Genomic DNA, 16,026 nt, shown 5'->3' with positions numbered 1-16,026 from the left:
GGGGGGGGGCCGGGGCGCGTCTCCCGGGCGACGGGGCCTCGCTCACCAGCCGTCGCACCAGACGCGCACGGGCCGGGGGCTCGCGCCGGCCTCGGCCGCTCCGCTCCTCGGCATCGCGCGAGTGCGGGGCCCGGCCCGGCCCGTCACCTGACCGGGCGGGGCCTGATCGCGGCCCGGCCCCCCCGCCCGCGGCTGCCCCTGCCCCTGCCCCAGGTACCGGGGGAGCGGCGGGGGGAGGGGAGCAGGGGGAGGGCAGGGGGAGGGGAGGTGGGGGCGGGGGGAGGGCAGGGGTAGCGGCAGAGGAGGGGATGGGTGCGGGGGGAGGGCAGGGGTAGCGGCAGAGGTGGGGGGCGGGGGGAGGGCAGGGGTAGCGGCAGAGGTGGGGGGCGGGGGGAGGGCAGGGGTAGCGGCAGAGGAAGGGGATGGGGCGGGGGGAGGGCAGGGGTAGCGGCAGAGGAAGGGGGGCGGGGGGGGAGGGGTGGGTGGGGCGGGGGGAGGGCAGGGGTAGCGGCAGAGGGGATGGGGGGCGGGGGGAGAGCAGGGGTAGCGGCAGAGGAAGGGGATGGGGCGGGGGGAGGGCAGGGGTAGCGGCAGAGGGAGGGGATGGGGGCGGGGGGAGGGCAGGGGTAGCGGGAGGGGGGGGGAGGGGCGGGGGGAGGGCGGGGTAGTGGCAGGGGGAGGGGGCTGGGGGGAGGGCAGGGGTAGCGGCAGGGGGAGGGGGCGGGGGGAGGGCAGGGGTAGCGGCAGAGGAAGGGGATGGGGCGGGGGGAGGGCAGGGGAGGGCAGGGGGAGGGGATGGGGGGCGGGGGGAGAGCAGGGGTAGCGGCAGAGGAAGGGGATGGGGCGGGGGGAGAGCGGGGTAGCGGCAGGGGGAGGGGATGGGGGTTGGGGGAGAGCGGGGTAGCAGGGGGAGGGGAGGGGTGGGGGAGAGCAGCAGGGGGAGGGGATGGGGGTTGGGGGAGAGCGGGGTAGCGGCAGGGGGAGGGGATGGGGGGCAGGGGGGAGGGGATGGGGGGCAGCGACGGGGGCGGGTTGTGGAGCAGCCTGGCTGAGCTGGGGTGGAGGGCGGCAGCTCCCCGTGCCGGGGGGGGGGGGGGGGGGGGGGGGGGCAGGGACACCGCCTCCTGGCTGCCTGTCAGCCGGTCACCCCCAGGCGCTTGTCCGGGCAGTGCACGGGGCCAGGCCCACTTGTTCTATTTGGCTGAATTGTGATTATTACACGCTCGTCTCGGCACTGGTGGCCTCCTCCTTGGTGCGGTGGTGGTGCACAGTGCACCTGCGGGCAGGGGGTGAGAGAAGTGAGGGGCAGACATGATTAGCAATAGCTTGTGGGGGTATGGAGAGAAGTCACCAGAAGGGGACCCCAGAGTGAGGGGGAAGAGGGAAATGGATGGAAAATGAAGAGGGGGGCCATTGGGGATGCATTGGGCCTTAGCAAGCATGATGGGGGCCTTGGCATTGGCCATTAGGAGCACATGACTTTTGGATTTTCACTTATTTTCCCCCCATCAGCCCCGGTACATCAGCCCCCCCCCCTCAAGCAGCACATAACACACTTGCCCAGCTGGCTTGCACCCAACCAGACTTGGAGACTTCTATCTCTGCCCTTCCACACTAAATGCCCTTGACTTAATTGGCCTGGTGCTGCTTTTGTTTTAAGTTAAAAGCTCAGATGTTCAATCTTTCTGGTACATAGCTGATGATGGTGCATGAGCATGGGTGAGGGGTGTGTGCATGCACCCTTAAAAAAAAAAAAAGAATCTTACCTATGTGTAGTCTGTGAGGGTGATGGAGCACCCATGGTGGTGAGGAGTCTGATGGGACTGCAAGTTGAGGGGTGGGTGGGTGTGTTATGGCAGAGCTGGTGGGGACTACAGTACTACATGGGGCAATTAAACAGGGCAGGGAATCAGGTCTGTTAAGGTTGTTGGTAGCTGATGGCTGTCTCAGTGGCCAGCGGGGGAGGGGTGAAGAGGGGCACAGCTGTGAGTGTGGGCCTGCACACTGCCCATGGCCAGGGTTTCATGTGGTGTTGGGGAGCAAGGCAGTGTTGCCCACTCCCCGCTCAGGAGGATGTGCTGCTTCTGGCTGTGGCTTGGGTGGGTGGATGATAGCTCCACTTGTGGCTTCCTAATTGCAAGAATAACAGTGCACCACGGCGTAGGGAGCAACATCCAACTCTCCTTCCCTCAAGGGAGTAACAGTATAGTGGGGCTTCTCCCATGGCCCAGTGTTGGTGTGGTACATACAAAGCAGATGTAATTCCTTCCCCTTTCGCACATGCACCACTTGCTCTAAGCCTGAAATATTGTACCCCTTAACGCATTTTATTTGTTTTGCATTTCTCCAGTTTCACCTTAATTTAGGACTAGGGCTGTTGACTAAGTGCAGTTTAAAAAGTTAATCACAATTTAAGTTATCACATGAGTTAAGTTAATCAGTTTTAATCAATAGAATACCAATTGAATTTTATTTTTCAATGTTTTTCTATTTTTCAATTAGAGACAGCATTGTACAGTGTTATATTATAAATAGTTGAATTGTAAAAATGACAAATCGTATTTTTCAGTTTACCTCATTCAAGTACTATAGTGCAGTTGCTTTATCATGAAAATGCAAGTTACAAATTTAGATTACATAACTTCACTCAAAAATATTATAAAACTTGAGCTTACAAGTCCACTCAGTCCCACTTCTTGTTCAGCCAATTGGTAAGAGAAACAAGTTTTACATTTGTAGGCCATAATGCTGCCTGTTTCTCATTTACAACATCACATGGAAGTGAGAACGGGTGTTCCAAGGTATGTGCGCCAAATACACTAAACGTACATGTGCCCTTTGTGCTTTGGCCACAATCCTAGAGGACATGCTTCCATGCTGATGATGCTCATTTAAAAAAATGTTAATTTGTAACTGAACTGCTGGAGGGAGGGGAAGAGGAAGATCATTGTTTGTCTCCTACTGTTTTACACCCACATTCTGCCATATATTTCATTTTATAGCAGCCTGACCCAGCACATGTTCATCTTAAGAACACTGTAAAATCTCCAGTAAAAAAACACAAAGAAGGTACAACTGTGAGATTTTTAAAGAGAACTCCAGCACTTGACCCAAAGTTAAGAATCTGAAGTGCCTTCCACAATCTGAGAGGGATAAACGTGTGGAGAATCTGCTTTCCAAGGCTTGAAAGAACAACACTGATGCAGAAACTACAGAACCTGAACCACCAAAAAAGAAAATCAACCTTCTGCTGATGGCATCAGTCTCAGATGATGAAAATGTACATGCATTGGTCCACATCACTTTGAATTGTTATCAAGCTGAACCTGTTAGCAGCATGGATGCATGTCCTCTGGAATGGTGGTTAAGGGACATACGAACCTTTAAGCACAACTTGCATGTAAATCTATTGCAATGCTGGATGCAACGATGCTTTGCAAAAACTGGTTTTCACTTTCAGATGACTTTGTAAATAAGCAGCAGACTTTTGTTTCCTTCAAATATAAACCAACATGTTTGTCTGAGCGGACAAGTAGTAGGATTGAGTAGACTTATAGGCTATAATGTTTTACATTGTTTTATTTTTGAATGCAGGGTTTGTTTTTTACATAAGTCTGTATTTGTAAGTTCAACTCCTATGATAAAGAAATTGCACTAGAGTATTTGTAATGGGGGAATCAAATACTATTTTTTACAGTGCAAATATTTATAATCAAATACTGTATGCTTCATATTCTGTGTTGTAACAAATATTTGAAAAGGTAGAAAACAGAGTATTTAAACAATATTCAGTTAACAGCGTGTTTAACCATGTGCTTAATTTTTAATTGTTTGACAGCCCTACTTACCAAAACATTACTTTTTTACTGAAGTTATCAATTGGAATGTAAATATTGTAGTTACATGTTAGCAGATAATATTAGAGCAGTATAAACATACCTGCATTAAACATTAATTTGCTCCCTAGTACTTATGTAGCCTTCCTAATTAAAACTAGGCCAATATTGAGAAATTGATTCTGCATCCCCCCCGAGAGATGTACTGCAAACACATACCCGAGGGAGAATTGTGAGTGAATTGGGGTTCTGAAGGGATGCACTCCCCGACGCTAAGCACCTTGCGTGGATTGTGGGGAGTCAGCCGATGCTGAATGCAAGGCCTGGCCGCTCCCTGAAATCGAGTCCTTGTAATAAGGTAGGTGCTTCTTGGTGTAGACCTAGGGCTAAAATCATTAACATTCTTGGCCTGGCCCTCCCACTTAGTCACTATCACATCGTGTTCCCATTTAGCTTGCCTTATCCAGCATAGGTGAGGCTCACCAAACGCAAGACAAAAGCACATGCAGCAGCAGCCACCAAGAAAATGGTCAAAGCAAAATCAGCCCAACCAAGACTGCAGGTGACTAAGACTGCACCTACTGCTAATGGATGGCCTCGGAAGGAGAGAGGAGAGACAGTAGCCATCCCCAACCTGTTGTTTTGCCCATAAGATGTATTCAACTCATAACACATACCTGGATTACCGGTCACTCCGGAAATTGGATTCTTTTCTCCCCCCACAAGTCACTGGCCAGCTTGTCAGAAGGAAGTCTGAGGTGAGCACCAGCCAACCTACTGCCGTAAGACAGGGCTGATCCCCTTCTCCCCCGGGCAGGGGTCTCAAAGCTTCCTTCAGTGAAGTGAGCTTTGTCATAGCCTGTCTCCATGCTCCCAGGCACCAGCGATTTGTGGGGAATGTCAGAGCTCCAGCATCTGAAGGGGGATGAGGAGCCAGAGCTGGGCTCTGACCCTCAGGAGTGCCAGGCCACTGGACAGCCCTGGTGATGCAGCATTAGGTCTAGGACAAGGCAGAGGGAGCCCAGGCAAAATGATGCCATCTGCTAATTAATGGGGCCTCGCACACCAGGTGCAGACACAGCCAACGCCTGCCCCGGGGGGGGGTGGGGGGGGTGAGTGTGTGAGTGAGAGAGACCTCAACCACTCCACTCCTTAGTATCTTGGATGGATCCTGGTACCCATGCCCCATAGCAAGCAAGAGGGGTCTCAGTCACCTGACTAGGGTCAGGGACAGGCCCAGGACCCCCCTCCTCCACTGTCCTTGAGATCAAACAACCCCAGTCCCAGCCTATTTTGTCCCCCCCCCTCCCCCCACACACACACTCTGGGTGGAGCTAAGTTGTGGCTACGCCAGCCCTGCCTGAGGAGCCTTAACGCCACATGGCCCCCAGTCCGTAGCAGGGACTGACACCCCTCCACCTGAGTCATGCAGGGCTACCTGAGACCTGTACCCAGCCCACATCCAGAAACAGTCAGGTTCCTGCGGGCATCCCTGATGCGCTGTGTCCAGCCCAAGATCACCCACATCAGCCAATCACAGAACCACCAAGAGTCCAGGCTTTACTTAGCAAAAAGAACCTGCAAGGCAGAAAAACAGCAGGGCACCAACCTGTGAATGCTCCTGGAGGTGCTGAGGTGAAGGGAAAGGGCTCAGACTGCAAGCCCCTGTTCCCAATAGCCAGCTATCCTGAGCTTTGTCATCGCACAGCGAATAGTGGTATGAAAAAACAGCTCTGCCAGTTGCCCCCACCTCAGACCCGTAGAGTGTGTCTGGAGTCCCTGGCAAACCGAGCTGAGTCCAGGGCAATAGGGAACAGCCATCTGGAACAGCCGTAAACCTGGCGGAGTCCAGGGCAGTAGGGAACAGCTGTTCCATAAAGTGTTCAAATACTAATTCACAAAGTCAATTTACTTTTTTTCCTCTTGGAGCCTTTAGCACAGCCTCTGCCAAACCAGCCACCTGAGTGAGAGAGGCTGAGCTGAGAAGCCGGCTCTCGCTGCTGCTCTTGCATCTGCATCTCCTCCAGGCTCCATGGGGGTGCCACAGGTCTCCGGCTGTGGCTACCTTCTTCATCGGGGCTAAGGGGAATTGCCAGGGAGAAGATAGGATCCTTTGTTCTACCAAAACAAGACAGAGGTGTCAGAAAGGCTCCTCGTCCTGCTGCTGGGGAATTCAGCACTACTCTCCCTCCTCACCCCCCAAAAGTGAACCCACTGCTGCAAACCGCCCCCATCAGCCTGGATGTAGCCAGCAAGCAGCTAGTGTTTACTCAGTCCAAAGAGTCTGTGCAGGTAAAATCCTCTTGTGCCCTCTCCTGAAAGGCAGGGCTTTTGAAACATCTCCCTCCTCCCCGCCACGGCCAGGAGCTGTGGACAAGGCCTTGGGGGGTCCTTATCTCCCCAGATGAAAATCACTCAAACTATTAAAGTGTATTGCTGAACTGGCAGAGGAATGTTCTTAGCAAAGAGGCCCAGGTGGCTGCAGTCTCAGCACAAAACTTCCATTCCAACCCCAGTGCCAGCGAACACTTTGCTTCCCCCTCTCCAAGAGCAGGAGGACAGAAGTGATTTGCCCTGTAAGAGGAAAGTGAAGCAGGGAGGGAGTTCTCTAAGATAGATGAATATGGCCTCAGGCTCCTCACCTGTCGTAGCATGGGATCTCCAGACCAAGTTCCTCCAGCAGTAATCTCATAACATCATCACATTTCCCGTGTAGTTTCAGGGCAGCCATATCATCCTTTGGAGTCCACTGTGGGGGGCCAAGGAAGTGTAGATAAAAATCCAGACAGGCTGAATGAGCAACCCATGGCTGATCCCTGCACTGCACCCTATCCAGACCTAATGGCCTTGTATTGTGGCAGTCCCAGTCTGTCCCCTGCTCAAATTCACACTCTCTAGCTCCCAGACTCTTTGTGGATCTGAATTCCAGCTTCCCCTGCACAGCAGGGTGTTGGTGCAGAATCATTTCACACGAGGCTTTCCCCATATTTTCAATATCTCACCTGCAGGTTCACAATGTAGAGTTTTGGACGGCGACTAGGGGGTTTGCTCATGCACCAAAGCCGTGGATACTTTTTCAAAACCTGGCATAAAATAGAGACTGTCAGTGCTGCCAAAGGTGGATGTAAATGCTGGAATATAGCTGAGAGCGCAGGTGGAATTCATTACCAGGAAGGGCACGAGGGAGGAGTCGGAAGAGAGTCTACCCGGCACTAGGATTTATCACATGTAGTGGGTGAGGCCCGAGACCAGGGTGTTGGGAGGAGACTGTTCAGCGCCAGAGTATCACCAAAGGAGAATGCTGCTAACAATCTTCACTGAGCATCTACAGTTACCTTTAAGCTGGAACCCAGACACAGAATCACATCTGCTTTGCTTGCAGCTTCTGTTGCTGCTTCCCAGTTCAGAGGTTCCCTCAAGGTCCCCTTCTCCCCGAAATGGACGATTGTATCTCTCAGCTGTGCCCCACACTTATGGCACAGTCTGCCTGTATGATGTCTGTGCAGGGCCGTGCGCTCCGTCACATCAAACACTCGCACATACTCTCTGTTGGGTGTGCAGGAAGTGCAGACCTTGTGAGGAAAGAAGCAAGGAAATGCAGTTCTGTAACAGGGAGGTTTGCTCCTTAAAAGCCAGGGGCCTGGGATCAGTTAGCCCTGTTTCAAGCACAGCCTCTCTACAGGCATAGGAGGGAATTCCATCCCAGCTGACAAGGGGTCAGGTGACTGCCTGATACACACCTGATTCCCATAAGGCTGAAGGCTCACAGAGGGAGCTACAGGAAGCAAGCAGTTTCTGTGGCAGGGGTATTCTTAGGCAGACTGGCTATAGGAGGAGCGAGGAAGAGCTGCTGGGTTTATACTGAACTTTCTGAAGACCATCAGTACAACCAATAAATGGTGCCATGAAGAAGGCCTGAATAGACTCTGGGTGCAGAGGTTTTTAACCCTTCCTGGACTGGGGAGACAGGCCAGCAGCCTAAAATCCCATGAGCCCACAGGATAGCAAGCCTGTGGCCTGGCTACTCACCTCTATGTACATGTTTCCATGAAGCTCAGAGATTGCTGCTCGGGGTAACCCGCTCCGTAAGTGGAGCCCATCACAGTTCTGAGACACCACATGCTGCACCTTGGAAGAAAGGAAGCAGAGCTGAGCTGGCAGGGAACTCTGCATGTGCTCACCAATGAGGAAACAGACTGACCTCAGTACAGCCTCAGAGCCTGAGCAGAGTTGGCAGAGACCAAGCAGGGTGGGAGGAAATAACGGAGAGGCACAGAAACCAGCACACATTTGTGACAGAAGTTAAAGGCTTGCATTGCTCTGCTAGGAGTTACTACTGGGGGCTATTTTTATAACAAGGACCCATCTCTCCTCCCCCCACTAACAAGTGGAGGCAGGCGGGGGGAAGGCAGGTGTGGAAAAAGTATGAGTACAGAGAGCGACAGTAAGACACCTGGCTTTTGCAGGAGCACAAACCCTGTTTCCATGTGGACATTTGGCCACCTTCCATGAGTAACCCATGGAACACTTTCCCAGCAATTGGTCTCTCTCCTCAGATCCCAATACCAGAGCACTAGTGAGCTTACCAGGCTGTGCTTGTGCAAGCAGGCAATGCCCATATGGGTGAGCGTGGGCTCTGCCTCACTCAGATCTGTAGCCCTGGCAAATGGAGAGGAACAGAAGAGGAATGGTTAGGCCCACGTTCAGTCTTCACCTCCTGCTGTGCAGCCCAGAAAGACACTCTTGGGAGGCTGCTATGGCCATCACCCCACTAGAGCACAAGGGAAACGCTCGGTAATGTCATACCTGAGACTCCTCCCTTTCTGCAGTAATGTCCAAACTCCATTAGGACCTCTGTAGTCGGGGATGGAAGCTGCCTGAATTATAGGAGAAAGAGCTGAGAAGACTCCCCACACGGGCAGTCCAGCCTTGCTAGCTGATCTGATTCACACGTCCCACATCCCTCACAAGTCAGTCAGCCCTCTCCCGCGTGGAGGCATACACCCAATTTCACTTGTTGAGCTCCTTGCTTAGCTCACTCCACTAATTCATCCAGAGTTGTCATCCTTTCACAGGGCGTTCATTCATAAAACAAAGAATACAGAGGCAGCAGTGCGGGGGAGAAGGGGCTGCATGCAACTGTGAGGGTTAACCAATTAGCCCAGGCCCCCATTTCAATAGGGGCTGTAGAAAATATAGGAAAAATATGGTTCCTGCTTCAAACAGCTTACAGTCAAAAGTGACATGGGGGGGAGGGCAGACTTCAATACCCACTTCTCCCAGCTGAAACCACTATGGCAGACCATATTGAGAGAGATTTATAACCTAAAGATTATGGATTGTTTGATGGACTCCTATGCCCTTCAACTTAACCATCATTACTGGCCAATTTTTATGGGCTATCAGACAGAAGTAGGTCTTGAAGAGAAATGTGAAGGAGTGGCCTTGCTCATCACATCAAAAAGGATATTCTTTGTTACAGCATTCTTGGCTGATGCTTAGCATTTCACGCTATCCCAGGAGAGCTAATAATTGTCTCTGTACACAGTCAGAGCCTCAGCCTCTCCTAGCCAGCAACTGCCTTCCCAAGGATATGGCTACACTTACCGAGGATGGTACTGTGGCGATTGACCGCTGGAGCAGCGATCCATCGGGGTCAAGCCACCGGAAGATGATGTATAAAGTATGTTGATGGGAGAGTTTCTCCCAGCGACACAGCGTGATGTAGTCACCATAGTAAGTCGACCTAAGCTACCATATTCACGTAGCTGGAGTTGCATAACTTAGCCCCATAGCATAGACCAGGCCTGAGACACAAACAGGAAGGTGTCCTGACATTTGCCTACTGGTGGGCAAATGTCAGTCTGACTACAGAATCTTAGGACTCCGAATGCTTTGCTTACAAACCTCCCTGACTGCATGCAATCCACTCGTTAGCCAGGAAAGAGAGCTCTAGAATTTATGGCATAAAACTATTGCTGAAGGAGCGCCAGGAGCCTTAAACACTCATCCCATTCAACCCTACCGTGCTGATCCCAGCTCCTGTATAAATGACCAGGTGTTTTGCACGTCGGACAGCTGCAGCCAGCTCAATGACCTTTCTCTTTAATTCCTCTGGTTCATCACAAACCTAAAAGAGAAAACAAGGAAGTTAGAGCAATCTCTAAGGTGCAACATGTCACTCTATGCAAATTGTTGGTTAACTGCCCTCTAGTTTATTTTTTTACTGAATCTTTATGGGCTTAATTACAAAATTAGAAAAAAAAGAAATCCTTTTCTCATGTGCATACCTTGACCCTAGATATTAATTCTTACAGTCACGAGAGGTCAAATTCAGGGCAAAAGTTTAATTTAAACAAAACATGGATGAAAATGGAAATGTTTCAGTGAGAAAATAATGATGTAACAATCAAGGTCAGATGCATCTGAAATCAAAATACTGGATGATAAACTACACAAAAATAAATCTTCAAAAATACCCATCTAGATGAATAAAAGCTCAAAAAAGAACCCAGACAATCCTTGATTCATTTGCAGATGAGCCACATCTCATTATGAAGGCTATCATTAAAACACTGGACTCATCATAAAAATACCATGCCCAATATGAATCAACTGATAGTTCCAGCAACACGTGAGTGGTGAAAGAACATTTACAGGCCTCAAAATTATCCTCTCATTGCACAGGTCCAACACTACACAAGATCTCTCATGAGATGTTATTTTAGTTTACCCAAACATACTATTTATTCATAAATAAATAATTCTGATTGACAGCATAAGAACATTAGAAAAACTCATAAAAATTAATCAAAATAGTTTCACATTTCACCTCTTTTTTAAAAAAATTACTTATACTAAAATTGAAATGTGATCTGAACTACAGGTTAAACCTCTCTAGTCCAACAAGATCTGAGTTAGCTGGATGTCCACTTATCATGGGTGTGGCCAAGTTTCCCACAGCCCCACAAAGTTTGTTTACATCAGTGGTCCCAAACACGGTGCTCATGGGCGCCATGGCGCCCACGGGGTCATTTGTGTGCACCCGCCAAGTGCTCAGAGCTGGCCACGCCCTGGGCGCGTGGCGCATGTGCGGTGCCGGAGCCGGGCACATGGCGCACGGGCAGCCCCAGCCCCGGGGTGAATTGGCTGCCCGCTCCCCAGGAGCACGGCGCATGGGGAGCACCGGCCCCAAGCACATGGCGAATTGGCCGCCTTGGCCCCCGGGTGTGCGGTTATGGGGGGGGGGGGGGGCGCCAGCCCTGGAAGAATGGCAAATTAGCATACCCATTCCTGGGCAGGCAGCTATGGGGGGGGAGGGGAGGAGAAGTGCCAGCTTTGGGCACACGGCTATGGAGGGCGGTGCTGGCCCAAGGCGCCTGGCTCTGCAGGATGCTGGCCCCAGGCTTGCTGCAAATGGGCGGCCCCGCCCGTGGCCACGCAGCACATAGGGTTGCTGGCCCCAGGTACGTGACTCATGGGGGTGTGGCATATGCACAGCCCCACCCCCGGGTGCGGGAGTGTCCCTGCCCCCTGGCAGGCAAACGGCCACGCCCCCTGGCACCTTCAAATGGTTGGGAACCACTGGTTTACATCTACCAGTCCTGGCTCTGTGCCGTTATTTAGCTCTAATTTACCCCAAATGTCTTCTAAGAGCCCAGTAAGCAGTGGAAGTGTTCATTATGCTACTAGACAATAACAACCTCCTGTGGTTCAGCAAATAATCTGATTCCATGCTGGTCAGATCCCAAGGATGCTGGAGAGTCAACCTATAGCTTGAATCAATAGCTGAAGGTTTTTTTGGTGGCTTGAACCACAACAAAACCAAACACATTGGATACAACTGAACCCAAACCAAAATAAATATCAGTTCAACTACATGGTTCTCCTTCTGCCTCTCTGGATGCTGCGGTGGCATGTCATTCTAGGGAGAGGAGAGACAAGCTGGCATACAAAGCTAGTCAGGGGCAATCTCTTCTCTGAACAGAAAAGAATCGACATGGACTATTAAACCTGGACAGGAGAATAATCTTTTAGATAGCAACACCTTTAGATGCCCTTTCCAAAAAGACTAATTTGCCACTGAGTTGGATCCATTTTCAGACAATTTCCCTCTAATTCTATAGATTATAAACACTACACTCCAGTTGTTTTTACTGCCACTCATCATTCTACAATCTCAGCTCATGCAACAATATTTAGACAAGCAAACAGAAGTCCTTACCAGAGTGTATCTCTCACCCATTTTTTGATTATAGAAAGCTGTTTACAGTTGACTTGATTCTTTAGTAGAAAATATATTTGTTCCAAATGTCATTCTAGTTATGGCAGAAACACTTTGCTAAAGAGAAAAGTTACACCTGAGACCAACTAGGAGAGTCTGGAATTTCATTCCACCTATGACTTCTCTCAGCTGAGACTTTCTCCATCAATCACATGCTTTGCTTTAGATCAGGGGTGGAGAATCTCCAGCCCCCTGCTTACTTTCTGCAAGCCAGATTAAATTATCTGTACGATAGGCTGAAAGCTTTGAGCCTTATCCTCATGTGCACTGAGCTAAAGCTGCTGGCACTTCTGAGCAAGGCAGTGGTGCAGGGCCAGGGCAGACGGGGAGCCTGCCTTCGACCTGCTGTACTACGAAATGGGAGCTGCCTGAGGAATGTTTTGTGCACCCTCGCCCCCACCCCAACCTCCTACCCAGAGCCCCCTCCTACACTCCCAGCCCCTCAGCCTCACCTAAGAATTTGTCCCTCCCTCAGTTGGAGCTCTCACTTCTTCCTACACCCCAATCATTTGCCCCAGTCTAGAGATCTCCCCCATGCACCCTGAATTAGGGATGTTAAATATTGGTTAATTGACTAACTGATTAACCTCATGGATTCTTATCAATTGCTTGACTATTCTCTAGTCCCGAGGGGTATATCAGAGGCAACAGCATGGGGTGCCAGGCAGGAGCTGGTCTGCGAGGGAAGTCTGTTAGCTGCCTGTTGCCTCTGATACAGAGGTGGCAGCGGGCCATGTGCAGGGGAAAGGGCGGGGCTGAGCTCCCGGACCTGAGCCAGGCTACCTTCCCATGCAAGGCTGGTCCCGGACCCAGCACAAGCCGCCACTGAGCCAGGCTGCTAGGACAATGGGGGGGGGGCGCGTGCAGCCTGTGGCATTCGCCTCCAAGCGTCTGCTGATCAGTGACTGGACCGCGCGGCGCCAGCCCTGCCGGGCGCCGCACCCACCTCCTGCTGCCGCCTGCGCGCCCCCTCGCGCTTCTTGCGCCGCCGCTCCAGCTCGCGCACGATGTCCTCGCACTCGCCCAGCAGCAGGCTCTCCTCGGGGCCGCGCTCGCCCGCCGGCTTCCTCAGCACGCGGGACACCTGCAGCCGGGAGCAGAGCCGGGGGTCACGCGGGCCGGGGGGCGGGGTCACGCCGGGCGGGGGCGGGGCCGCGCGGCGGGGGGCGGTACCTGTCTGCGCCGGTCCCGCTGCTCCTCCTGCTGCAGGATCTCGGCTCGCGCTGCCGCTTTGCGCTCTGAGCGACTCAGGCTCCCGCCAGCCGCCATAGCCCCCGCGAGACGCCGGCCGCTTCCGGGTCCTGGGCCAAGCCTACACGGCGCTTCTACTTCCGCTTCCGGCCACCGGCGGGGCATTCACTTCCGGGTCACCTCGGCTACTTCCGGGCAAGGTAGGCGCAGTTATGGGGCGCTCCGGGTCACGTGAGGGGCCGCTTCCGGTGCGCGTTGCCCTTCATTCCCCCGCCAGCCGAGTACGGGACGCGCTAGAACTAGCACCGCGGGCGGCCCCGCTCAGGCCCGGCAAGTGGTTCTGCGCCGGGAGGCACAGATGCCAGGGGGCCAAGTGGAGGCGCCGAGGGAAAGGGCGGGAGGCGGTTGCAGGGGGCAGGCTGGGTCTGGGGGGGGGTCTGGGGGCCAGGAGAAGGTGGGTTGACAGGCGGGGTGGGCATGAGGAAGGGGATGGAGCAAGTCATGTGAGAGGGCTCAGGGGCTTGGGGGAACTGGGGCAGAGGGTGGGGGGGGCATCAGGTAGGAAAAGGGCAGGGGCATTGAGGGAAGCGGGGGCACCAGGAATGTGCTGGGGTAAGGGAAGGTGCCAGGGGATTCGGGGGTGAAGCAGAAGGGCAGACACCTGCACAGGAGGGACCAACACCAGAGGAGAGGGGCAGGGCAGATGTGTGGAGGGAGGTGTTAGGGGAGGGGTAGATATACATGCTTAGAGGGGGGCTACTGGAGGAGTGTGCATAGGGGGGAGAGAAGGGCTGGAGCAGGAGTCAGGGCAGCAGGGGAGTTGATGGAGCAAGGGGAGGAGACAGGGCAGCAGAGGGAAAAGGTAGAGATTTATAAGATATTTATTAGTAATGTGGGGGGCACATCCAAACAAGCCACATGAACTCCGTACTGGTGCACAACACAAAATTCATTCCACTTCGCCCAGCCTTCCCCCACCCCAAGTTAATGTGATACACATTGGGTTAATGTAATTGCAGGATAGTTGCATGAGAGGGGTCCGGTGGGGGCCAAACTTATCTCTGTTGGTAAAAGGATGGTGGAAGAAGTTCTTAGAAGGGGTCGCATAATACTTTTTACTTCTAGTCGTGTCCATTTTGACTGCGAGTGTTACCTCCAGAGGTGAGGCTAACGTGTCCCTAATTTTGGTTCAGAAAATATAGTCACTGAACAACAAGCTGCCTCGTGTGGCTCTAGCCCCTGGCACAGGCAGGACAGATATGCAAAGCTGGCTCTGACCTCGTGAGCAGTCCTGCTGGTCCTGAGAGGTCAGGACTGGGTCTTCCAGGCTCCTTCCCAGGGGCTGTAGTTGAAGACCCTGCAGCTGGCATCTTGAGAGCAGTGGGAAAAAGACGACCCAGAAATGCCTGCAAGCTGCATAGAAACTTGAAAACACTATAATTGACTCACAAAATGAAACCCAAAATTCATCAGAGGACTTAAAAAAAAAAGTCACCAGGGCTGAACAGTGTAAAAGCGGCAGTTAGGAGGGAAAGAGCTATTTTAAACAGTGGAAGTCAAAGCCTGCTGAGAAAAATAGAAAGGTGCATAACTTCTGGCAAGTATAAAAATACAGTAAGGCAAGCCAAAAAAAGAATGGAGAGCACAAATAGCAGAAGACACAAACTAACCAGAAATATTTGTAGTTACATGGGAAGCAAGGAGCCTGACAAAAATCACTGAGGCCACTAGACGACTGAGGTGCTAAAGGAGCACTTAAGGAAACCAAGGCTATTGAGGAGAAGCCAAAGGATTTATTTGCAGCGTTCTACACTGATGGACATGAGGGATAGTCCCACACTTGAGCCATTACTTTTTGGATGACAAACCTGAGGAATTGTCCTAAACTGAGGGATCCATAATAGGTTTTGGAACAAATTGAACAGCACCCCAGGTGACTGACAAGGGATAGGATGGAGGACTGCACTCCAGACGAAGGAGGGACAGTGACAACCAATGAAGGACATAGTCAGGGGACATGGTCAAGGGCACTGGCTCCTTTTACCTGGTGGACCATGCTATAGCAGGAAGATGAACAGACTGAAAAGGGCACAGGACGGACCACATCACAGCACACCCTACCCAGGAACTTATGAACTTTGTTAAAGATTAAGACTCTGCCTTGTGCTATGGGTGGCGCTCCCGAGGACACTTGTTTACTGAGCTTTAAACACCCATCTCCTACCCCCAGGAAGAGCTGCCCCAGATGGAGGACAAGGGATGACGAAGCGGTTGGACCCTGTACATTGACACGGGAACAGGTCAAGGGAAGCATTGACCTGACTATGATCATTTTTTTTTGCTATTTCAGGAAGACCATCAGACGGAAGAGGATGCAGGAGGGACCGCACCCCCCCGCATGGACTCACGAACTATGCCAGAGAAAAATTTTGTTCTGCTTTATGGGTGGTGCCCTCGAGGTCACATTGACTGAGCTTTAAACACCCATCACTTATACCCCAGTTGAGCCATCCCAGCTGGACGACGCAATTCACTGAGGGACCAGCTCAAGGGAAGCATTAACTTCTTTTACCTGGTGCACCAGGATTAATTTTTGTTTTCTGTTGTCAGCTCAAGTAAACCACCAGTAAGAAAATGACCCAGGACAGAACCATGCTGCGAGGCCTCCTCCACCCACGGACTTACAATCTATGCCAGACACAAAAACTCTTACTT

At 52.1% G+C, this 16,026-nt stretch overlaps 2 protein-coding genes and 2 long non-coding RNA genes across 4 annotated transcripts in view; 2 read left to right on the top strand and 2 right to left on the bottom strand.

Annotated features, from left to right (window-relative positions):
* PCYT2 (phosphate cytidylyltransferase 2, ethanolamine) overlaps positions 1 to 204 on the bottom strand; it is a 32,859-nt gene extending 32,655 nt beyond the window's left edge. Inside the window, exon 1 of the mRNA XM_075904205.2 lies at positions 47 to 204. Within this exon, the coding sequence (XP_075760320.1) occupies positions 47 to 114 (68 nt within the window). The 5' untranslated portion in view covers positions 115 to 204. The remainder of the gene's footprint in view (positions 1 to 46) is intronic.
* Positions 205 to 1,095: 891 nt separating this feature from the next.
* Positions 1,096 to 4,528, top strand: LOC142819156 (uncharacterized). The gene is made up of 2 exons (XR_012896939.2): positions 1,096 to 4,194; positions 4,290 to 4,528. It is a non-coding gene; the product is annotated as an uncharacterized LOC142819156 (long non-coding RNA).
* An 851-nt stretch (positions 4,529 to 5,379) lies between these two features.
* SIRT7 (sirtuin 7) lies at positions 5,380 to 13,461 on the bottom strand. The gene is made up of 10 exons (XM_075904204.2): positions 13,294 to 13,461; positions 13,067 to 13,204; positions 9,862 to 9,966; positions 8,643 to 8,713; positions 8,423 to 8,495; positions 7,866 to 7,964; positions 7,172 to 7,408; positions 6,839 to 6,919; positions 6,479 to 6,585; positions 5,380 to 5,954 (listed from the first exon to the last, which is right to left on the bottom strand). Exons 1-10 carry the CDS (start codon positions 13,387 to 13,389, stop codon positions 5,732 to 5,734), a joined length of 1,230 nt encoding a protein of 409 aa, XP_075760319.1. The 5' UTR covers positions 13,390 to 13,461; the 3' UTR covers positions 5,380 to 5,731.
* A 55-nt stretch (positions 13,462 to 13,516) lies between these two features.
* LOC112545074 (uncharacterized) lies at positions 13,517 to 15,949 on the top strand. Its single transcript, XR_016347584.1, has 2 exons — positions 13,517 to 13,641; positions 15,662 to 15,949. It is a non-coding gene; the product is annotated as an uncharacterized LOC112545074 (long non-coding RNA).
* The last annotated feature ends 77 nt before the right edge of the window (positions 15,950 to 16,026 follow it).

This window comes from Pelodiscus sinensis, chromosome 20 (assembly GCF_052426305.1).
Source record: "Pelodiscus sinensis isolate ZL-2025 chromosome 20, ASM5242630v1, whole genome shotgun sequence".
In the NCBI taxonomy this organism is placed as follows: domain Eukaryota; kingdom Metazoa; phylum Chordata; order Testudines; family Trionychidae; genus Pelodiscus; species Pelodiscus sinensis.
Note: the sequence above shows the minus strand (reverse complement) of the source record. Positions and strands in the feature narration are given on the sequence as shown.

Excerpts from the sequence above, each read along its gene's own strand:
- SIRT7 (XM_075904204.2), bottom strand. The coding sequence starts at position 13,389 with ATGGCGGCTGGCGGGAGCCTGAGTCGCTCAGAGCGCAAAGCGGCAGCG. Across the intron at positions 6,586-6,838 it reads TCTACATTGTGAACCTGCAG|TGGACTCCAAAGGATGATAT; the intron begins GTGAGATATTGA and ends GGCCCCCCACAG. Across the intron at positions 5,955-6,478 it reads GAGATCCCATGCTACGACAG|AACAAAGGATCCTATCTTCT; the intron begins GTGAGGAGCCTG and ends TTGTTTTGGTAG.